The 24388-nt window shown below is 50.9% G+C and overlaps 1 protein-coding gene across 2 annotated transcripts in view; it reads right to left on the bottom strand.

The window, feature by feature from the left end:
• NTRK3 (neurotrophic receptor tyrosine kinase 3) overlaps nucleotides 1–24388 on the bottom strand; it is a 538866-nt gene that overhangs the window by 248964 nt on the left and 265514 nt on the right. For both annotated transcript variants that reach the window (XM_042988103.1, XM_042988104.1), the window contains 5 exons: nucleotides 18379–18447; nucleotides 8768–8925; nucleotides 7960–8102; nucleotides 7387–7528; nucleotides 6658–6954 (listed from right to left, as the gene is read on the bottom strand). In XM_042988103.1, coding sequence (XP_042844037.1) covers nucleotides 6658–6954; nucleotides 7387–7528; nucleotides 7960–8102; nucleotides 8768–8925; nucleotides 18379–18447 — 809 coding nt within the window. The remainder of the gene's footprint in view (nucleotides 1–6657; nucleotides 6955–7386; nucleotides 7529–7959; nucleotides 8103–8767; nucleotides 8926–18378; nucleotides 18448–24388) is intronic.

Raw genomic sequence — 24388 nt, 5'->3', positions numbered from 1 at the left:
ACAAAATAAATACCCATGAGTCCATACCAATATAAATAAATAACTGAATGAATGAATTCCACTTAATAAATACAGAAGGAATGATGGAATTAGAAAAATTACCACTGACAAATAACCACTGTTAATAACCGTTTCAGGCAAGAACCATCAATGAATGCTAAAATTAACGTGTGAACGCATGATAAGGAACAAGACATTTACAAAGTTTCAAAATATTATGCTCGTTTAGTTACAAAGGGAGAAAAAAAATCACTTTGCAGGGCGCCCGGGGGGCTCAGTCGATTAATCATCTGACTTCGGCTCACGCCATGATCTCATGGTTCCTAGGTTCGAGCCCTGCGTCGGGTTCCGGGCTGATCGCTCAGAGCCTGGAGCCTGCTTCGGATTCTGTGTCTCCCTCCCTACCTCTCTCTCTCTCTCTCTCTCTCTCAAATAATTAAAAAAAAAAAAAAAAAACTTTGTTTAAATAATAAAAAAACCACTTTGCAGTGGAGAACCGTAGCAGACACGATGTCGACCAAGTTAATGTCACCGGTAATAAGAAGTATAGACGTGCCCTCTGATATGATGTCCTGAAAGGACACGGCATCATTTCTGTGGTGCTCGTGCCAAAAAATGCATTAACCCATATTGAATTGTGAGACGAGAGCAGACAAACCCAAACTGTGGGGAAGCCCACAAAATAACTAGTGAGTATTCTTCAAGAGTGTCCAGCTCAGGAAAGACAAAGGCAGACTGAGGAACCTAGAGACTGAAAGAGAATAAGGTGACGTAGCATTACGTGCAGTGTTATGACCCTGCTTTGGGTCCTAGAGAAAAACGGACACCAGTGGACAAAAATAAAGAATAAAGTCTGTAGATGGGATAGCAGTGTCGGTGTTAATATCCTGCGTCTGCACATGGGATTGTGTTTATGTAAGATGCTAACATTTGGGGAAGCTGGGCGATGGGTACAAGGAGGTTCTTTGCACTGTTTTGTTACTTTTGGGGGTAAATCTTAAACTGTTTCAAAATGAAGAGTTAAAAGTCTTAAAAAAATTTTTTTCCAAAAAATATATATTTTTTTAATAGACCTAGATTATTGGTCCTCACCCCAGAGATTCTGAGTCAGGAAGTCTGGGGAAGGTCTTGCCAATTTGCATTTCTACCAACTTTTCAGATGATTCTGATGCTGCTGGTCCCTCTGAGAACCACTGCATTATATTACATCTACTTCTGCCACAAGCCTACCACACCCTGAAAAATAAGAACAACTCATTCACCTATTCATTCATTCATTCACTGGCTAAGTCCTCACCGTCATTATAATTATGGCTCATTAAGCATACACCAGCAAATCTTCTTCTCTACCTGTGGAGAAAGTGATGCTTTCTGTGAAGGAGTCTAGAGAAAGTCCTATTTATAGTGAATGTACCATTAACAGATGGCTTGCATTATCACCAATAGCGAAACCATAGAAAGAGCCCGAATGTCCATCGACTGATGAATGGATAAAGACAATGTGGTATGGCTATCACTCAGCCATCAAAAAGAATGAAATCTTACCATTTGCAGTGACATGGATGGAGCTAGAAATGTATTATGCTAAGCGAAATAAGTCAATCAGAGAAAGACACATGCCGTATGATTTCACTCATATGTGGGATTTAAGAAACAAAACAGATGAGCACATGGGAAGGGGGGAAAGAGAATAGAGCAAAGCAAACCACAAGAGACTGTCACTGACAAAGAGCAAGCTGAGGGCCGGTGGAGGGAGGTGGGTGGGGGGTGGGCTGGGCGGGTGATGGGGATTAAGGGAGGCACTTGTGATGAGCACTGGGTGTTGTATTTAAGTGGTAAGTCACTGATTTCTACTCTGGAAACCAATATTGCACTGTACGTTAACTAACTAGAACTTAATTTAACTTAAATTAACTTAACTTAAATTAATATACATATATGTATGATATATATAATATATATGTTGCATATACATGATTAATATATATGTTATATATACGTAAGAAAATAAATGGCCTGTCTGTTGTCCATTTTGCACCATTTGAGGAAGACCAAGGGAGCTTTCTCCAAATTCCTGAGCCTGCCCATCATGCTACCACCTTTTCTGAATTGCACGTAACCAAATGCCTGATTTGTGGGAAGGATGGAGGAGAAGGGGTTCTACCCTTGGTTTCAGAGCCCGAGGAAAGAGAGGTGCCAGATCAATCCATAATTAACACCGATCTGCTTATTTCTCACAAGGCTCCCATTTATTAGAGAATAGTCTCAGGTCAGCCAAATGTTTTGGCCACATCTGTGAACCCCGAAATCTCCCAATCAGCCTCCGTGCTTAGCTCCCTTGCTGGAGCCTAGGAACATTCTCCCGTCCAGGAAGCACGTGAGCCTCGGAACAGGGACTTCATGGGTCTCCTCTAACCTGGAATTTTGCACTGGAAGAGGACAGCTGTACCAGGAGTGGTCCTCACCTCTGACCCCACCAGCAGCCGGGGAGATGACTGGACCCATATGCCACAGCGCTGTCTGAGAGTGACCGCGGCGGGCATGGGCATGTGTGCAATGCTCCCCCAGTCCCAGACTGCACCCCTCCAGTCCCAAATCGCGTCAAGAAGAGCCTTGCAGGGAAAGCCGATAAGGCCCAAAGAAGGGAGAAGGGAGGCAGCAGCCTGCGTCCAGACAAAGAGCCGGACGGAGACTTGTTGGTGAGAACAGATGCCCCAGCTTCAGCTGGAAGAAGGGAAGCCATGCCACAGCACCCGCTCTCACCGCGCATCCCGCACAGGAGCCCCGTCCCAGCACCCCTGCACTCAGCTGCCAGGGACTCAAACACGGGGAGGAACACCTCCTTCCCACTCCCCTGCCCCCCACCCCTGGACCGGGCACCAGCAGCCTGTGACCACGTGCTGGTCTCCACAAGTTCCTCAGGGCAAGGAAACCAGCCTGGACAGAGGCCGAGAGCTCGAGGGCAATGATTTCTCCCTTCGTTTGTACCCAGCGTCCCGAGGGAATTCTGCTTCTGCTGTTGTAAAAATCTCAGTGAAGGAACTGGACTTCCCGGCCAAGTAAAAAATGAGAATTTAAGAGCTATGGCAGCTCACTTATTCCTAAATATTCTGTCAAGGGTTCTCAGATGTTTGTTGTACGTGTGCAGGAAAACACATGCACACACACACACACGCACACACACACCCCTTAACAACATTCCTCCTTCTATCACATCTAAGGATCTCCAACTTCACATTCTCTCCCAGACTACAGCCCACCCTGCAGTCACCCCCAGCCTCTCCTGGCCCTCCGCTCTGGACACGTGAATCCCTGATTTTTCCTGGCTTCCCACTCCTATGCCCTGATCCCCTCTGGTACCCCCTCTAAGGTCCTAGAACCTCAAAGAGGACTGAGCTCCATGCTTCCTGAACCATCCTCTCTAACCAACCCTTCCAGGGACCTCCTTCACCAAAGGCTGGATGCCATGCTGAATATTCTAGTCCTTCTCTCTGTTCAGCATGGACAGTTTGGAAACACACACACACACACACACACACACAACTTTTCCAGAACATTTTTGTTTTAATGTCCTACTGAGAAAATCCTTACTGATGGAACCCTCCGCATTTCCAGAATGTCCCATTAAATATATTCATTCCAATCAAATCTCTCCCGTGGGTCTCAGGACCATGAGGAGTCAGGAAAGGAGACCCTCACCTTTAGATCTTGTTTTGCCCCCAACATAGATCCCCTTGTCAGGTGCCCTTGTGGGTTTTCAAAAAAAATTAAAACCAACGGTACTCTGGGCTTACTCTGTGCCAAGCACGGTTGTCAGTACTGGAGGTGGATGAATCCACCATGGGCGAGCTAATCTTCACCACTGCCTTCGAGATAGAGGCAGGGGGCGGAGTAATTTGCCTGAGATCACAGAGCTGATGAGCGATTTAGATTCCTAAATTCATCGCATCCCTCCACATCCCAAGAATCCCGGTTTAAGAGCTAACAGCTGTTGTTGAGCCCCCTTGGCACTCGTCACTGCGTTTCCTCCTCAGGGCAACTTAGGCAGGGAGCTGTTGTTCTTGTGCCCATCCTACAGATGAAGAAGCAGAGGCAGGGTAGTGATCGTCCTTCGTGACACGCCAATCACGTACCAAGCGCCAACCCCGTCCTCGGAGCACAGGGCCGCCTGTCTGGCAGGCTCGCAGAAGGGATTTGCACCTCGGTCTGTCTGATTTCAGAACCCTCGCTCTTAATCTCCATGCTCCGCTTGCCCGAGAGCGAGAGAGGACCACCTGTGATAAACATAAGTGGGACGTCCCGACACCCTCGTGGCAAAAGAGAAGAGCAGGAATCCACAGACAGCCTTCCAGCCAGGGCTCGGCGGGTACGAGGCGGACTGCCTGCTCCTCCAGGTAATTTACTCTCCCGAACGTTTTAGACGTTTTGACGTTGGCCCATCTTTTCCCTGTCACTGCCTTTTCATCATGCATTGATTCCTTCAGATTCATAAAGCAAGCAGACTTCCGCACAGGGTGGCCCTGGCAGGGTGCACGTGGCTCTGAGGAAGTCCCTGCGGGTGGGCGGTTTCCCCTCGGGCCTCCCTGTGACTCTCCCCTCACGCCCACCGAACACCACCGAGGCAGCGGATTACGAACGAGGGAGCACCAAGTCGCCCGGGGGCTTGTTAAAGTGTGGAGCTCTGGACCCCACCCCAGGGCTTCTGATTCAGCAGGTCCGAGTGGGGCTCAAGCATCTGGTTCTAACACCAGGTGATGGTGACGCTGCTGGTCCGGGGACCCCTCTTTAAGAACCACTGGCCTAAGGAGAGTTGATAAGGTGGCAAGGGTCTCCAGAGACCATGAGATGGGGATGCTGTGTCTCTTGGGGACAGAAAAGGGTGCCTGTAAGGCTGGGAGGATACAGAGAACGGCTCTCAGGGCAGCCTCTGTGGGGAGGAGCCCAGAGTGACTCACCCTCCCTCCTGAGTATTCGAGGGCTCCCTGCTCTCTCCAGGCCCCAGGAGCTTCCCTTTGGAAACATGCTGCCTCAGGGGACTTCATTCCTTGCCCATCAGGGAGCGCACAGTCTCCTCTTTAAAAACTAGAATTCATTCTCTCATCACTAGGCAGACAGAGGCAGGGCAAAAGGGCCTCTCTAGCCCCTCACACCAGCAAGGCCTGGCCTGACTATGTGCCCCTAAGAGCAAAGTATCTCTGCAGCTAAAAGCTGCTGCTTCCACAGTGCCCCCGGGACTCCTCCAGCTCCCAAAGCAGGGATGGCGTGGCCCACGGTGGGAAAAGCCGAAGCTTTCGGCTGGGCATGCTGGGGGCGGTGCTGGAAATGCCGGACCAAACAGGAATGCCAGGGTCTTAAACACCAGAGCGTTCTAGACCCTCTCCTGAGCGACTGTGCACCACCCTCCTCCCCCCGGGCCTCAGTGGCAAGAACGTGGCCTCCCACGCAGCCTCATTCTCCGGAGTTTCCCTGTTGGAGCGTCCCGTTGGGTTCTCCTTGCACTGAGATACACAGGATCTCCTGGAGCTGCGGCCTCTGTTATGTGCGGGCTCTGAAGTCACCTGCACGTAAGCAGATGTGGCACAGTGCTGGCTCTGGCTGCCCCGTGGGGGGGGGGGGGGGGCGGGGGGAGGGGGGGGTGTGCACGCGCCCCTGAGACCAGTCTTCACACTCCCCTTAACCTCAGCAGAACCCCTGCGATCTGGAGACTGAAGGTCATCCAGCCTGTTCCCAGCAGAAATCACCAAGGTCATCAAAGATCCCGGGTTTCGCTGACGGAAAGCCATCAACTGCTGAACCCACCGAGAGAGGCTACCCACACGTGCACTAAACTCTTTGGGTGTTTTCTGCTCCTCCGACTTAGGAAGGTATTCGAAATACTGTAGCCCAGGCAGAGAAAGACAGAGTCACCTCCCAAACAGTCAAACCAACAAAGTTCCTTCAGTACTCAAAGGTCCACTTAGCATTAGCACCACCGCTGGCTGATGACCTCAGGTACCACACCCCCCACACCCCCACCCCACTAGCTCACCACAGAACGGGAGAGAAAGCTCAGAGCTGGAAGCCTACACTCTCGCCAAGCCTTGCTACTAACCAGCAAGTAGAAGGAGGTTCAGTGCACCCATCTGTTAAATGTGGGGTTGAACGGGACAGACCCTGAAACCACTGCAACAGAAGGTCGTCGAACCATCATTAGGTGTCAAAGCCTGTGGCATGCGCTTTGCACACCTTAAGTCATTTAAGAGGCCTGCGATTCTTACAGGAGTGGTATCGTCATGCCCATTGCACAGATGAAGGAACTGAGGCTCAGAAAAGCAAACCATCACGCCCAGAATTTCACAACCCATAAACGGCTGGGTCGAGAGTCTCCGTCTTTCTTGTCTAGCTCTCAGTCCCTCTCTCTACCATAAAGGGGCACGTCCATATGCACACAGCTGCACACTCCCGAGAGGGTCTGGCTTTTCACTGCGACGCCTGATGAAAAACAACAGCTTTACCTGATTTACTCAAAATGCTGGTGGGGGATGAACACGCCCCCGGGTGAGTCTGTGACCCGAGGTGGCGGTATGGAGGCTGACGCTGTGCCTTCTCTCTACCACTGCCCCGCCCCGCATGCTCCCCGGAAGGAATCCGAGCACCGGAAGGCCGCGCCGCCCTCACCTGGGAAGGGCTCCTTGAGGAAGTGGCCGTTGATGGTCTGGTTGGCCGTGCCCAGCGGGTTTTTGGCGATAAGGGTGTAGTTGCCGTTGTTGTAGTGGGTGGGCTTGTTGAAGAGCAGGCAGCCCTCGGACACCTCGCCCTCCTGGTAGTACTCCACGTGGGTGATCTTGGACTCACGCAGCGGCTGCCCGTTGTGCAGCCAGTGCAGCGTGGGCGGTGGGTTGCCACGCACCACGAACTCGATGCAGTGCTCCAGGCGCAGCTCGGGCTCCTCCAGGCTCACCACGCGCGGAGGGTCTGCGGGGGATACGCCAGCTGACTCCCAGGACTCAGAGTCTCCCGCGTCCCGGGGCAGCCTTCCAGAAACTGGGGTGGGAATCCCAGTTCTTCCCCGGCCAGCTCTGAAAAGACTGGGGGGACAAGCGGTTTCCCCACCACCGTCCCCAAGGAGGGGGAAGGGATGGCCGTCTTTACCCGAGCCTCCCGGGTCCAGCGCACCTGGAGGGCTACTTCCCATGACCTTCTAGGGGGTAACAGAAGGCAGACTTGGGTCAACTGTGGGGTATTCTGAAACATAGATGAGGTGGAAGCATGCCACCTCCTGGGGGACAGGGACAGCCTTTCTGGAGTTACCAGCCCAGGACTAACTCCTCGAACACCTGCCCCGCCTCCCACGCTGCCATCACCTTGGTGCACAGCACAGCCACCCCCTTAACGGCAGCCACTCACAGTGCACGGTGAGGGCGACGCTGGCATTGCTCATGCCCACCACGTTCTCCGCGATGCACGTCAGGGTGAAGCCGTTGTCCTCACTTGTCACGTTCACCAGGGTCAGGTTGATGGCGTGCACATTGGTCCAGTTCAGATTGGTCTGAAACCCCGACAAAAAGAAGGAATCGGTTTCTACAAAGTGACTCCCCACCCAACTCCCAAGCACCTTCAGGAACCAAAAAGAAAGCAGTGCAGCAAGTGAAGGAGGCGTTTCCTGCTGCTGTGCGCACCAAGGGCCAGGCTCTCTATAGCCAAGAGCCCAGGAAACCCTCCCATTTACCCTAGAAGGTGAATGGTAGCCTATACCCATTTTACAGATGAGAAAACTAAGGTACAGAGAAACTTACTGGCATGTTTAAGATCAAGCTGGCAAGAAAAGACTGCAGCTGGGTGAAAATGAAGTCTGCACGAACTCTCCTTCCCCTTCCTTATCCTCCCATGCCCTGCTTCTATTCATGATCTAGCTCATTTAGACTAGGGCGAGGGCTCCCTCCCCAGCCTCCCGATGGGGCCGGAGCCTCGGACGCCTACCTGGTGGGTGTTGATGGACTGCAGGCCAGTGACTATCCAGTCTACGTCAGGCAGCGGTGATCCAGAGCCATTACAAGTGATGACGGCATTGTCACCCTCTCGTACGGTCAGGTTGACGTGGCTCACGCTGATCTCGGGAAGGTCTGGGAGGGAGGACAGGATGAGGGGAAAGGTAAGCGAACACTTAACACCAAAACTTCGTCCCTGGTCTGGATGCTGGCACTTTTGGCACCAGCTGCTGGAGCTCCGGGAAGGCCACAAGTCCCTGCACCTCCTGGGCAGATGTCAGACCTCGTGGGTGGGGGTGGGGCAGCTCCAGCAATGACGTCAAACGGCATCTTCCACTTTGGGCACTGCTTGTCAAGCTTTAGTCTGCTTCGGACTCCCACAAGGAGTTTGCTAGGAATTCAGATTCCCGAGACCCATCCTGAGACATTCTGGGATCTTGTAAGTCTGTGGAGCCCGGGAACCTGCTTTTCTGAAGTACCTGAGATTCTCCTGATACAGAAAGGTCCAGAAACCATGCTTTGAGACATACTCCTCCGGGTCTGGTTGACAAGCGGGTCAACTGTGGTCCACTGACAAGGGACACCCTTAACCCATCTTCATTCCTGAAACCAGCCTTCTCACGCCTGGCTCATGAAGGAACAGGAATCACCAAGGAGGTAAACGGTAAGCTAGACCTGCACCCCGTGCAGAGTTCAAGGCCGGTGGGGGAAAGGCCCTGGCTCTCCAGGCCACTGCGCAGGGCCGTGTCTGGGGTGTGAGGGATGCCTCCCCGGAGCGCGGTGCCAGGCGGCTCACTCACCACACTGGCTGATGTTCATGCGGAAGAGGGGCAGCTGGGAGCCGTCCGCGTTGATGCAGTAGAGGTGCTGGCTGCTGAGCTTGGCCTCCCCCTGCTCCTGCCACAGCTGCATCCAGCGGATGTCACAGCTGCAGTTGAAGAAGTTCTGCTCCAATCTCCTGTGGGCAAGACGACAGGGGAAGGGACCTCCTGAACCGAAGATGGCCCAGCTCCCTCCCCGGGGCTGCGAGGGAGGCCCCCACCTGCTCTTCAGGGACGAAGCAGAGGAGGGGTTTAGCCAGCTCTCGAGAAAAATTAAAAAATACTTACAAGTCCATGAATTTATCTAGTTTTTAAACTAATAAACTCGTCTGAAAAACAGAAATCCACTCCACTTAACCTACCTTGGCAACGAGACCCTTTTAAATATGTCAGCTTGGGATGCTCCTGTTCTCAAAACGCCTCCAGCGGCTTCCCATCTCATTGAAAGTCAAAGTCAAAGGTCCACGGGGTACGCACTGCTCTCCATCACCTCTCTGATCCCATCTCCTACCTCACGCTCCTTTCCTCTTCTTCAGTCACACTGACCTTGCTGTCTGACAAGGTCACTAGCATGACCAGCCTGCTCTTGCCTCGGGGCCTTTGCACATGTTGTCCCTTCTACCTGCAGAGTTCTAACCCATAACGTATCTGCTAGATTGGCTCTCTCACTTCATTAAACAATCATATGGCCTCCTCTGATCACTTCTACAGGTAAGCTACTGCTAACCCCTGCCCTCACACTGTCCAGTCCTCCCCACCCCCAACTATTCTCTTCTTTTGAGGATTTGTCACTGCCCAGCATCACTTTGAAAAATTATTTGCTTGTTTATCATCTGTCTCACCAAACAAAAGTTAACCTCCATGGAAGTCAGAGACATTGCCTATTTGGTTCATTGCTGTATCACCAGTACCTATAACTGAGCTTGGCAAATAAATACCCATTGAATGAACAAAAGAAGGGAAGGGGAGGGAGGGAGGCAGGGAGGGAAGGAAGGAAGGAGGAAGGAAAGGGTTACTCTCCCTGGGGAGTAAGTAGTTAGCTATTTCTAAGATATGCTCAAAGCCCATCCTGGGACCAGCTTTATTCTTTCATAAATTCAACAAAATCCTTACTAAGCACCTGTTCCATGCTTGGCTGTGGGCTGAGTGCTGTTGATACAGAGGTGAAGAAGACAGTCTCTGTTCTCCAGTGGCACTCAGCTTAGTAAAGAAGAGCGTCTGACGGGGAAAGAGTCAAGTTCAAGGCCTTCCTTCTCCACTGACTTTCCATGTGACTTAGAGCAAGTCCCCGCCCCTCTAAATGGAGTTATCTCATTAGGGGGACAATGAATGGCTTTCACTGATATAAGACTCTTCAAGTAAAGGGCATCTGATAAATCTGAATGCCTGGATCGGTAAGAGGGATGTGATTCTCTTTCTGGACCAGTAAGAAGATAAATCCGCTGGTGCCCAGACAGAAGGGCTCTTGGGTAACCAGGATATTTTGGACAAGTGGCAGAATCCCGAAGTAATTAAGCATGCATCCAAACTGATCAGCTTTCAGGAAGAAGTGAGGCCCCGGGGGAGGAATCCGTGTTTCCCAGCCAGTGGGACACCACAGGTAGAACATGGCAACACCTTTGCATGATTTCCCTTTGGTCTGAAAGTACGCTGCTCTCTTTCAGAAAAAAAGAAGGGACCTAACCTTCACTGAGTATCTGCTTCCCACAGCCACCCTAGGAGACGGCCGGCACTCTCCCCCTACAGAGGAGGGAGCTCCTCTTACGTTTGGAGGGGTGAGTCACATGCTCGAAGTCCCTCGGCTGGTGTGCGACAAAGCAAGGCTCCATACCTCAGCCCGTTGACTCCAAGCCCCCGTGCACTCTCCACCCCACCTATCAACTACGAGGTGCTTCTGGGCGTGACAGGAGACACAGAGGAGCCAGCACCACCCCTGACTTCGTGGCTCCTGGGCAGAGACCCGGAGAAGAGTTCAAGGCGATGCTGGAGGCTGAGATGGGAACACAGGAAAGAAAGGTTGTGCCAGGGCACAGAGTTCATGTCGAGCAGCACTGGGAAATAAAGCTGCAAGGGGGAGTGGAGGCTAGATGGTGCAGGACTCTCGCTGCCACACTGAACATCGAGAAGTCTGGAATTCATCCAGGGGGCAGTGGGAACCAGTGAGACCCTTAGAGCTGGAAGTGATGGGAACAAAGCCGGTCTGTGCAGGATAAACTGGGGAAGAGGAGAGCTGGGGTGGCACACTGGTTGGGGTGTTTTCCAAACACGGGGTCACCGTGTAGTCAGGGAGTCCGTGCACTTCTCAAAGCACCCAAGCAAAAGGATAAAGGGATGAATGGGAGATTAAATCCAGTCTGCACACCTTGATGACACCCAGCACCTGGCGTGAGGCTCTGTGCACCCAGACGGGACTTCTTCTCATTCACACATGGACCTGTGGAGGCCACCAGGCTCGATGCCAACGTTCTCAACCTTCTTGGTCTCAGAACTCCTTTTTACTCTTAAAAATTACCGAGGGGGCTCAGTCGACTGAGCATCCAAGCCTTGGTTTTGGCTCAGGTCATGATCTCACCGTTTGCGAGTCAGAGCCCCTCACCGGGCTCTGGGCTGGCAGCAAGGTGCCTCCTTGGGATTCTCTCTCTCTCCCTCTCTCTCTGCCACTCCCATGCTCACTCTCTCGCTCTCAAAAATAAATGAATAAACTTCTAAAAAGAATTACTGAGAGCCTCAAAGAGCTTTTGCATGTGTAGATTATACCTTTCACTATTTCCCATTTTGGAATGCAAACAGAAAATTTTAAAACAAGACACTGCCATTAGCACAAACTCCCTTGGTCATCAGGGCAATGATGTTATCACACGGCACGTGGCCTCTGGAAAAGTCCACGGCACCCCCACAGGAGAATGGAAGTGAAGAGGGCAAAGGACATGTCAGATTCCACCTCATGGTCTCCCTGAGAGGGTCTTAGGGACCCCCGCGGGAACCCCGGACCCCCATCTGAGAGCTGCTGCCTGGTCAATAAGGGCCAGAGTAGACTGGTGAGAGCGGGGGAGGGGCGGATGGGATTAAACAGGCACCTTAAAGGAAGACAAGGTGGTATTTGGGGCTTCGCTGGAGGCACAAAGCCCCAGGGAATGAGTGGAGGTTGACACCAAGGTCTAAAGCTCCAGGAGACAGGAAATCAAAGAGAAGGTCTTTAGTTGAAAACAGAAGAGAAGGAACCAGTGGAAAGAAAGAGGTTCAATGTACTAGGAATCGGGATGAGGTCCTAGAGGAGCAAAGTGAAGGGTGAGGTCCAGACCTTGGTGGTTGTCTGCCTTGGCATTAAGGCTAGAGGCCACCGTGGCCGAGACAACGGATTGAGAGGAAAGAAGACAAGTGGGCAAGAGAAAACGAGAGCTGAGAAAGAAAAATGGAGAAACATTTGCGTCACACTTAGCACGTACCCGCCACCACGCTCAACACTCCACGTGCATCACCCCCGTTTAACCCTCACGGCAAGGAGCAAGCAGGGGCAACAGGTGCATGATGGCTTCCTTGGGAAAAGCAGAAGGTCAGAATGGCTGCCCAGCACGTGGAGGGCAAGAAGGCCTAAGGACGCGGAGCAGCGTTTGTATTTGTGTCGCAGGGGAGGTGTGGACGGGCCTGGAATGGTAGCCAGGGTCCAGATGCTTGCATATATGCAAACTGAACCAGGTCAGCCTGGTTTTTCCCAGATGCTCACTTGACAAGATGTGGTCATTCATTATGAAGTAGTTGTAAAAATACAAATTATCCACCTGGGTGGAAAAGATTAGCAAGCAAGGGGCTGGGCTGGGTTGCTTTGAGCCCCACGTGCTTCATTCAGTCCTGCCTCATCCCAGCCCTGCTCTGCTGAGTACCCCGACTTCTCAGTGCCCCCCAACCCCCCCCCCCCCGCCAAAGGGCCGACAGCACCAAAGTGTCCCGAGGCTGGTGGGAGAATTAAGTGGGCTGACATTGCCACGGATAAGCACACTGGTTTTTTGTTTCCTTCCATCCCTTTCCTCTAGAACGTGGTCCAATCGAAAGGATGTGCCATGAGACCTGGCCCACCCTCCATTCCAGAGTCTCCTGGAAACTGCAAAATAAACCTCGAGTTTTCCCCTATCCCTCAGGACTTTCCTCCTAGAGGGCAAGACGCACACACACAACAGAAAGCATGCCGAGTCTCTCAACACGGGTGCCCTGGGCATCCTCGGAGCGAACGGACCATAGTCTTCGCACCCTGACTCGGGGAGATGGGCCACAAGCATAGAAAGGCAGCCCTCAATCTACATGATGCTGTCAGTTGTCCCAGCGCGTCAGGTCTCTCGATGAGGGGCCCTCAGCCCGGGCTTCAGGGGCTGTCTCAAGGATCCTGAAGTAAGGCTTTCCCTGCCCCATCAACAACGCAGATGGCCCCATGAATAATACAGCAACAGCTGCTCCAGGGCAAAGCTTACCAACACCCAGCCCTGGCCCCAAGATGGCCTGGGGCCTAATTGCAGGGCCCTAGGGGATTCCCACCTATTAACTCAGCCCCATCCAAGCACGCACACACAGACACCCCGCTGCACGACCAAGGCCACGACAGGGTGTTTAGAAAACACTGATTCCCCTCCCTCCAGTCATCACTCTGGCTTTCTTCTCCCCGCCACAGCGCTGCCAGTGGCAATCTGGGGCCAGCAGGAGAAAATGTAGAAGGGACACAGACCTGCTGTCATTGAGGGAAGCACGTCCAGAGGGCCAAGTGATCATCGCTGGCCTCCTAGAGGTAACACAATGGCAGAAGTACACAAAAGATCTGGGTTGAGCCGGCTGTCACCTTGGGCAAAGACAGTGCACTGAACTGTGTCTCTCCCAACCCCTGCCCCCCCGCAAAGATCTGTTCAAGTCCTAACCCCCAAGACCCGCGAATGTGACCTTATTTGGAAATGGAGTCTTTGAGGATATGATCAAGTTAAGGATCATGACATGGTCACGAGACAGGATCATTCTGGATTTAGGGTGGGCCCCTATATCCAATGACTTGGGTGTCCTTAGAAGAGGAGAGACCACAGACAGAGAGACAGGGAGCGCAGCCACATGAAGATGGGAGTCACAGACTAGAGTGACACTGACACAAACCACAGAACACCAGGAGCCACAGAGCCACGAGAAGACAGAAAAGATGAGCAAGGATTCCTCCTGAGAGCCCCTGAAGGGAGAGGGGACCTGTGAAGCCTTAGCTTTGGCCTTCTGACCCCCAGAAGAGTAAAGAGTCACTTTTTATTGTTTTAAGCCTCCAAATTTGTGGTGGTTTAAGGCAACCCTAGGAAACGAATATGGCAAGTAACTTGCTTTTCCAAGACTCTGCTTCAACGTCTGTAAAACGGGGGTAATTGCGCTCGACCCTCCTTCTTCACAAAGTGATGAGGATTCGTGATAACACACGTTAATGTGCTTTGTGAACCAAAAGAGGCTAGAAAGAGGCTAGAAATTACTATTACAGTAACTCTACTATTCACACGATCATTCAGGGACTGCTCTGAGAGTTATGGAAAGTGATCATGCCCTAGTCTGGGAGAAAAGTGCCAGGATCAGCCCAAACCCACCCCCACACTGAGTTAATATTTTACCAAGTCAATTAAATCTGCAAATTATACCAGAGGTAATATCATTTTGCTTTAAGAAAATGAAATACTGCAATCTGTTTTAATCATGACTGCTCTGTGCATGCAGGGTATTAAGAGAAGCCTGTTCAAGATACACTAATGGTCCTTAGGGTATTTCTGGAAGGTTTCCGTGCTGTGGGTTTATATCCTCTGGTGCCTCTTGCCTTTGCCTAAATTGTGTCATGGGATTCAGAATCCGAGCTTCTTTTCTTTCTAGTTCATTCTTTTATCTCTAAGACAATCTCTTTTGATTCTTGCTCTGATTTCTGGACAGACAGTTCCAGTCTTCTCTGTAAGGAAAGAAAACACCATCTTGATATAGCCAGAAACTTCTCAGAGCAACTGTGCACCATCAACTCAAATGTCTGCAAACTCGTGCCATTGAAACAGGGCTGAGGACTCCAAAGGGAGTCCTGAGAGATGTTTCCAGTTCTCCCAATAAGAGAAACACAGTCTGGACTTGTCAGGGGCAATGGGCCAGGCCAAGACCATACCCTTCATGGGTATGGTCTTCATCTGACAAGAGTAAGTGAGAAATGAGTAAAGGAAGCCTCCAGCACATGACAAGGGCTCTGAGATGCTAACTTGTCTGGGGTTTTTTTCCCTGGTGATATCACCAGGGAAGCCACCATCTTGAGAGTGATTTCCAGAAGGAGACAGGTAAGTATGGGGGTAGGAAGGGGTGGGGGGAGGTGGCGTTGCTGAGTTGTTTAAGGAAAGAGCACTGGTCTTTGAAAACAGCAGACCTGGATGGTGGTAATGCTAATTCCCATAATCCCAATTCCCATGACCACTCTTGAGCTCTGTGATCTTGGACCAGTTGTTTAACTTGGCCGAGCCTCAACCCCTCATTTGCAAAACTGGTTATAATGATACCTCCCATGCGGGGTTGCTCCAAGGATGAGACAGGACTTTGTTCATAACAGGTGCGCAATATACAGCATTTTCGTCTCCTCCTCTACTACTGAAAAGGTCAAAGACACTCAGTCTTTCCAATGAAGAATCCCAACAGCATGCTTTCTCCTATCAAGGATCTTCTAATGGGAGAGGGTCTGGTTGGGGTAGGCAGACATGCTCAACGGCAGAATGAAATGTGCTGAGAAATCACTGCACGCCCTAGTTTACCCTTTCTCTTCCCGCAGAAGGTGGCTCAAAGCCGCACACTTCTGGCTTTGTGATCTTCTGGCTGCCACGGCACGGAGAGCCGTCTCCCCTTGGCCTCTCTCCTCCAGGGCCAAGATTCTTTCTTCCTGGAAATACCCAACCCATCCCCACACCCCAGTCCACAGGCTCCACTGGGCAGACCCTGGCAGTCTAGAAGGCTCATGGCAGATGGCGCCATGTGGACTAATCAGGAAGTCGGACAAGAAAATATTACCCCCTCTTCCATTTGCCAGGAACTGAGATTGTTTGGATTTTAATCATAGCCACAGCTAAGAGCCAACATGAGGCCCCTCCATCCAAAAGATAAATTTTCCACTCTCAACATTCAATTCTTCCTCAAAAATAGACCCCTACCAGGGTGATTGCTCCTTGGAGGGGGGCTTCTTTATTTTCCAATGTAATTTTTTTCTTATTTAACAATATGACAGAAATAAAATACTCTTGGATATGGTGGCTCTCACACACTGACTCACACCGGAGGAAACGTCTTCATTCCTCCATAAGTCACATCTAGCTCACCGGTGTATTGATCCCGGGCAAAGATGAATGCAGAATCCCATGATCCTCTGGGATAAATCTGACATTTTCTTTAAATATATATCCACGGAACAACTGTTTCTAAAACTCCACGAAACAGGTCACCATTGATTTCGCATCCAATGATTTTTTAGAAGGAGCACTGAACGTTTTCTCAATAATTCAGCCAACTGCAGACCCCAGATGTCCCCCAGAGAGATACTGTCCCTCGCCTCCTACAGAGGAAGGGGCAGGCATTCCAGGAGAACCAGACACGAGACTCCCAAGAAAGAGACCCCCAGTTAGCTCCTTATGACAGAGTCCCTGATCAGTACTAGGGCAACGTCAGAAAGAACTGCAATCACGCACTTTTTGAAAATTATCACAGAACCTATCCTTGAATTAGAAAGAGATTTTAAGAGCCTGGGAGACAACTAAGCATAGTGGTCAAGACCTTCAGTCCATACACTACCAGTTGGTTAATGGGTAACCCAAAACATGATACTTAACCTTGCTGAGTACCTCAGTGTCCCCAAATGTGAAGTGACAGTACTAATTCCTACCTGATAAATTATTACAAGAATTAAACAACGTATATAATTCGAGAGATTGCTTGGCCCAGTGCCTGGCACAGAGTTAGATCTCAGAAATCGCTGTTGGCAGTGACCTTAGCAGTCATGTTCATTTACCACTAAGGTTTTTTCCACCTACAGAGATGGAAATGAATACAATGCATCAAGTCTAATGGTCTGGCATTTAGCTGTCTGTGACATCGTCTAATTTTTCAGTGTTATATAAACAAATAAATATATATTTACCTTTTTCCAAGCTCAGGTAGTTTTTAATTGGTGTACATCAAGATCTCAGCCCTACATGACCTGAGAATTGTTGATTGCTATGTCTACTATGCCCAGGCCAGACGAGCAGCCCAGAGGAAGGGGCAAAATCCTAAGAAAGGCAGTACTATCCTAGCAGTGTTCTCTAAAGTCTACAATACTGTCGAAGAGATCACCTCCGTATTCCCTGACCCGAAATGGCCTTGGAAGAAGCACAGGCACTCAGGTCCATAAGGATAAGTAGGATATACAAGGCCCTCCTGGGGTAATGGGCTTACTGGGTCACTGGATATAAATATTCCCCTCCTGACCAACTTGGTTGGAAAAGCTAAGATCATGACTCAACCATGAACTCAGGTGTTCCCAGGTGGGGGGAGGACAGGTTGAAAGGCCAACATCATGGGCAGAGACCCAAGGCCACTGCCTCTTAGTAAAGATACTAAGCAATCTCTATTCAGTGATTTGGATTTGAGTCACTAAGTAAAAGGGAACACGTGAGCAGTGTCTCTGGAACCCTGACTCCCTAATTTCATCCACGCCTTAATTCCTTTCCAATTTATTCCTTGATTTGTTCCCCCGACATAATATGCTGTCCTTCATGCACAGAGGTGGCCCTGATGACTCACACATCCACAGAAGTTATTTTTTCCAGCAGTGGTCAGGAATTTTCACTCATCCATCCAACATGGGTTTGTACAAAATGGCTGGAGGGGATAGGGCTGAATCCATGAGCCTTGGAAGGCACCAAGGCCAAGAAGTCCACAGGCAGATTAAATAAATACATGGACTTGCCTCCCACCATTCCCACCATCAAGATGCCCATACTCAAGACAAACAGGCTGACAAAAGATTATGAGTGATGGACAGGACGTGTGGTCTGAAGTCAGAGGCCTGGGTTCAAGTCCTGGGTTGGCCAATCCCTAATAATGCAATCTTGGCTGTGTCTCACATGCCTTTTGGGGGCTCAGAACCCTCACTTTAAAATGAAAAAATGCATTTTTTATTGGAGATATAGTAACACTCATCTCCCATGATGCTCGTGATGATAAATCTAAAGTCACATAAATGAAAGCACACCTAATAATCTACAAAACCATGTATTACCAATGTGACTTATTATAAATTCATAAATACACTTTAGTATTATAAATATCAATGCTATTATTACCAGTTACCTACAGATAACAAAACTGTGCCCTGCTCAGAGGTAAGATTCCTGTCTTCTTCTGAAATGTACTGTGCCAAAAAGAGCCTCAGAAATCAAACGACAGGGTGGCTCACTCTCACTGAACATGGTATACTCCGTGTCACCCAAGCCGAGACGCCCCTTCAAGCGCACACCCGACCTCAGGTGGCTCCACTGCCCAACACGTTTCCCCACCCAGCCTACTACCTGCATGGTCTTCAAGACCAAACTTACAATTCCCGAAGACTCAGCGTCTGGAAGAGCTGCCATGAGAGTGTGGTAAGCCGGTTACTCGACAGGTTTCTGCAAGAACGACAAATAAAGGGGAAGTTAAGGGACAGATCTGCGTAAGTAATGCTCGTGGTAGTAAGCTTGGTTATTTCACGGGAGCCTGGCTGTGTTGCTATTCTCCTTGGCTCCAGTCTGCTAACAATATATGCCTGCCAGTAGTCAAGGCCACAGATTAGGTTTGCAGAAGATTTCGAAGAAAGGGAGAGATTTTACAAATGTTAAAACAAAAAAAAAAAAAATCGTGGTCATTTCCCCACATCCTCACACTACAATAAGTGTTCAGGGAACCTTCTGGAAGCCACCCTCCTCCAGGAGGACAGAGACCTCTCAGGGTACACAAGCCAACTAGCATTCTTTTTCATTTCTGTTACTGAAGTGTCACGGATATAAAAACAACTGTGCATATTTAATGTATACATTGTATACTTCAAGATAAGTATATACCCCTGAAACTGTGACCATAAACGATGCCATAAACTTAACCAGCAACTCTAAAAGTATCCTACTCTCTCTCTCCTTTATTTATTTTTTTTTGCAATAAGCATTAATATAAGATACATCCTCTTAACAAGTTTTTTAGGTATACAATATAGTATCACTAATGGACTATGCTGTACCATAGCCTATCTAGGACTGACTTGCTCATCTCGCATCAGTGAAACTATATACCCTTTTACCAACAAGCATTCTTAACATTCACGATAGTGGAAAAAACCTCTGCAGGTCACCTACAATTTCTTCTACCCAGTCTCTCCCCCAGCAAAGAGGTCCATCAATGATCAAGACATCAGCCTTTTGTTCACACTTCTGTTCTCCTCCTAATGGCTATTTAATTGCTCTCATTAAGATGTACAGGGGAAAGGAGTAGCCATTAGTGTTCCAAATAACAGAAGAAACACGCCCACGGTTATCACTTTCCCAGGCTCGACAAACAGCTTCTGATGTGGTAGCAGCCCTTAAAGGCAGCAAACACTGCTAGAACTGAAGTGGACCCCAGGAACAACGTACTCACGTACCGATGAGCACGGACGGCTGTAAGGATGCCACGTAGGTAAATATCGACCCGCACGCACACAAGCATGTGTGGACTGGCATCCATTAAACACACAGGTAGCAAATGCAAACGCACATTCTCGCTCATTCACATAAGCATATGCACACATATGCTTACACACGCACACCCCTATTTAGGTGATTTCTATAACAGATACTTGGGGAGAACCAAAAACAGGCTACAGTGAGGAATGAGGGGTGGACGAGACAGAAGGAACCCCTGACATTTTTATTCAAGTTATAAGGGAGTAAGCAAGAGAGCTGCTGTTTGCCATGAAAAGAAGGAAGGGGACAAGGTGATGGCATTACCGACGTGGAAGAGGGAGACGGCTCCTTTACGCAGGAGCTTAGAGAGGTGCTCTCTGAGAGGGTAACAGCGAGCTGAGCCCAGAGTGAGAAGGAACCAGTGCCAGGCTTGGGCTGTTCCGGGCAGTGGACGCCAAGAAGAGCAAAGGCAGGGAGGAGGCCAGTGGGGAAGAACGCAGGGGAGAGTGGTTGGGGGTAAGGGAGAAGAGGAAAGAGCCACACCCACCTTTGCTGGCCGTAGTGAAGACCTTGGATTTTATTTTAAAAACCAATGAGAAGGCAGTGGATGGCTTTAAGTCGGGAAGTGACATAATCTAATTACCTTTTTTTTTTTTTTTTTTTTAAGTAAAAGACCAAGACTGCTGGAAGGTGGCAGACCACTTAGGAGGTCTCTGTATTGAGGAAGGGGATTAGAGATAACGAAGCAGGTGGACTGGGAGGAGGGGAAGGGAGGGGGAGGGGGCCGCCTGGACCTCCTATTGGATTGGGTCTGGGAGAGGAGGCAGGAAGATGCCAGCAACAAGGCGAGCGGCCTTATTTGTTAAGACCAGGAAGGCTGTGCAAGGGTCATATCTGGGGGTGGGGTTCAGATCAAGAGCTTCCCCTTGCAAACACTGAGTTGGAGATGCCTGTTAGACATCCAGGGAGAGAAATCAACTAGCCTGTTGGCCAGGGGCTAGAGGTCACGGGGGAGGTCCAGGCTGGTGAAATCACAGAGAGTATGCACACCTTTCACAGGGACAGATGACAGACACAAGGACCCAAGGGACACGGCTTCCCCTTTGCATCTGAGGCCGCCCTACCCTTGGTGACAGCCTGTGACTATGTGAAGAAAGGCAACCCCATTTCTGCAGGTGCAGGGGACTGGTAGACAAAAGAAGGGGGGCCATAGGCAGGGAGGGGGCCCTAAGCTTCCTGTTGTGCTCCCCCTGCAGCCAGCACTGTCCTTCCAGGGCCCTCCTGCCCGCAGGGCGCTGTCTAGGGTAGGTGCCCCGCAGCCCGCCTCCTGCCCGTGGGGTGTAGAGCTCTAACGCTCGTGACTCACCAAAAGCTCATCAACTGTGACCTGTCCACATGCTCCCCTTCACAAAACCCCTACCAGCAGTCTGCTCGTGCCTACAGACTTCCTGCACCCGCGCCGACCAGAAGGAAACGGGTAATAAAGGAGGACCTGCACAATGACCACTTGAGGACACACTGGGGCAAAGCGCCCTGGGACCCACCGCTCGGGAGGCTGGAGCGTGGATCAGATGCACACGCCAAGCTGTGTGGGCTAGAGGCTGACTTTACAGTAGGTTTCGCGCCCGGAGCTCAGACCTCGGGGTCAAGGACACCGGGTGTCGATGCCACTCTGAGTCCCTGTTACCATTAGCCTCTACGATGTTTCAGCAAATGTGAGTGACGCATCCAGACAGAAGTCTTCTGTTTTGTTTTGTGGTTCTCCCAGCTCACTGTCTACACAGCGGCAGCAAAAGTAAAGGCAAGGCCCGCCTGCCATGAGGTCTCGGCCTCCCTGCAGCACAGCCCCGAACGGAACCCCCAGTTCTAAAACGGAGCAGCACCCCGTAAGAGTCAGCAGCCAGGAACCCGAGAGTCACAGAGCCCTCAGAAGTACGCCCCGTCTGTCCCTCCCCCACCATCGCCACTCCACCCCCAGCAAGAAGCAAGAGACAGGAATAATCCGGATGAAGTGGGGACCCTGCCCATCCCCGAGGGGGTCCAGCCACGGAGAGTGCGAGGGGTTCCTGGGGAGCCGGAGGCAGGGGGCAGGCTGCCAGCAATGTCCCTTCACAAAGGTCATGTTATGCTGCATCAGGCAGAAATGTCATGAGAAAATTGGATTCTGAAAGATAGAAAATACCAGGCATTCTGGGCAAATCACGAATAAGAAACAGTATTATCTCCTTACTACAAGATGGATGGGATTGGGGGGCAGGGGGCGGGACACTCCGTAAGGGGGAGGTGGGCTCCTCTTCCTCCGGGGGGCGTCCTGGCTTCATCTTCCTCCTGCCCCTGCCACACCCAGCAAGATTCCTCCAGTTCCTTGGCCAGATGGAGCGGCCACTGCAGTGGTCACAGGCTCTGTCCAGGAGGACAAAGTCCCCTCCTCCCCCACTGCCTCGCTGGTACACAGACCCATCCTCTCTTGTGGGAAGGAAAGCCTGCCCTTACTCCCTCTACAGACCAGCTCCTCTCCCCTCTCCCGTCCTCACTCCTTCCCGCCTCCCTGCACTGCCACCACCACGATCAACACCCGCCTTTCACCAAGGGCTAAGTAAGCACCAGGTACCGTGTTAAGCACTTTTACACTCGTGACCGTATTTAATACTTACAGCAACCGTACAAAGCGGGTATCACTATTATCTCCACAGCAGAGATGAGGAAACTGGGGCTCAGAGGTTGCTGTCCGAAGCTGAGGAGGTCTGAGTGGCCTTAATGCAAAGGCTCCAGCAACGAGCAACACGTGACACGCCCCGGGACATTTGCAAGCAACCCACAGACATCTAAATTCCCAGGTAGACACACACACACACACACACCCCTCAGGTGTCGCCAGAGACAGCGACACTGTGCTGCACAAGCCCCTGGAGGAGTGCAGTGTGAGCAGGCCTGTGCGACTGCACACAGCACCTCGCCAGAGACACACGAGAGAAGCATCCAGCCCCAGAGACAAACGTATCCACAAAAGACAAGTAAGGCAAACATACGGCCACCACGAGACAAGCAGGGCACGCGTCTGGCCACACGGGCATTTATAAATGCTCGTGGCGCACGGCACACGGGGAAGCTGAGAGACAGGGCTTTAATAGACTTACCACCCACTCAGAATTCACTGCCCCTGACTTTCCTTCCAGCTAGCGCCTCACCTGCACTCACCTGTCGCCAGTTATTGACGGGCTGGTTATCTTGCTCATCAGACAAGGGTTTACTTAAGAACCATCCTGCCTCTGGGCCCCACGGCAGCCTCTTCCTGGATCCTCCTCCCTAAAAGATCCATTATCACCTGTCTCTGACTTTTGCTTGGGTCAGCGGCCAGTTTCCAAGCCGCCTGACCACTGGAATTAATTCGGTGAGCACAATCTTACCAGATGATGTATCAAACACTTTCCCAAAATCAAGCTCTGTGACATCGCCCCCGTATCCCTCATCCGAGACTACCAAACAAAGCCATTAATTCTGTCCTGCGCTCCTGGCTCTCTCACAGCCCAGACTCTGGGGCCCAGAGTCATGAACAATGATGAGGCAGTTACTGGGTGCTCTGGGGACAGGGAGCCAGACACACACATGGCCAAAATCTGACCCTGAGGAAAGACAGGGCTGAGATGGCCCTTCCTGCATCAACCCCTTGGTGATCTCCAGTGAACTTCAGTGTGGCTAGCAGTCCCATGACCTTCCTAAAGGGGGCGCCCAACTGCAGCAGCACGGAACCCGTGAATGCAGAGGATGTCACCCTCTACCCTCGGAACCCTACTGTCCAAGGAGAGGATCACTCAAGAGGGACCTGTTGCCAAGAAAAGCCAACCAGATGGATTCTTCCGTTGCCCCAAAGAAACATATCCTTGGGGGCTGAGACTTGAGAAGGGGACACTAAGCTCCATCCACAAGAGACCCAGGAGACGAGGAACTTCATAGATTTCCTGGATTCACGGCACGGCTGACATCTGGAAGGCAGTGCCCCCTCCTCTACTGGCAGAGGCAGGCCCACGAGCAGGTTATGTCTCAGGACTCAACTGTGTAAGGGACTGCTGGTGGCAGGTGCCCCGCTATTCCCGTGCTATTGTGCCAGACCGTCCCACCCGCCACCTAGGTCAGCCGGGCACCCCACACCTGTTCACGTCCACACCGTGCACCCTTTGTCGGGTCTGCCCGGCCCCCACTTCGGTTCCTGCACGCTCACTCCACCCCTTCACCCCCTCGATCCCGCTCACTGTGGTTTTGTCTCCTTGGTCATGGGCTCAATTGCGTCCCCTCAAAATTCATACGCTGAGGGGTGCCCGGGTGGTTCAGTCGGTTGAGCAACCAACTTTGGCTCACGTGGTGATCTCAAGGTTCGTGGATTCGAGCCCCGCATCGGGCTCGCTGCTGTCAGCGCAGAGCCCGCTTCAGATCCTCTGTCCCCCAATCTCTCTGCCCCTCCCCCACTCATGTCCTCTCTCTCTCTCTCAAAAATAAATAAAATGTAAAAAAAAAAAAATTGTATGTTGGGGCACCTGGGTAGCTCAGTCAATTAAGCATCTGACTTCAGCTCAGGTCATGATCTCTCAGTTTGTGAGTTCGAGTCCTGCGTCGGGCTCTGTGCTGACAGCTCAGAGCCTGGAACCTGCTTCGGATTCTGTGTCTCCCTCACTCTCTGCCCCTCCCCCATTCATGCTCTGTCTCTCTCAAAAATAAACATTAAAATTTTTTTTAAAAAATTCATATGTTGACATCATAACCCTCAGTACCTCTAAAAGTGACTGTACTTGGAGACAGAGCCTTCAAAGAGGTAATTAAGGTTAAGTGAGGTCACTGAGATGAACCCTAATCCAATAGGGCTGGTGTGTTTATAAGAAGAGATTAGGACACAGGCATGTACAGAATGGGACCGTGTGAA

This window comes from Panthera tigris, chromosome B3 (assembly GCF_018350195.1).
Source record: "Panthera tigris isolate Pti1 chromosome B3, P.tigris_Pti1_mat1.1, whole genome shotgun sequence".
In the NCBI taxonomy this organism is placed as follows: Eukaryota; Metazoa; Chordata; class Mammalia; order Carnivora; family Felidae; genus Panthera; species Panthera tigris.
Note: the sequence above shows the minus strand (reverse complement) of the source record. Positions and strands in the feature narration are given on the sequence as shown.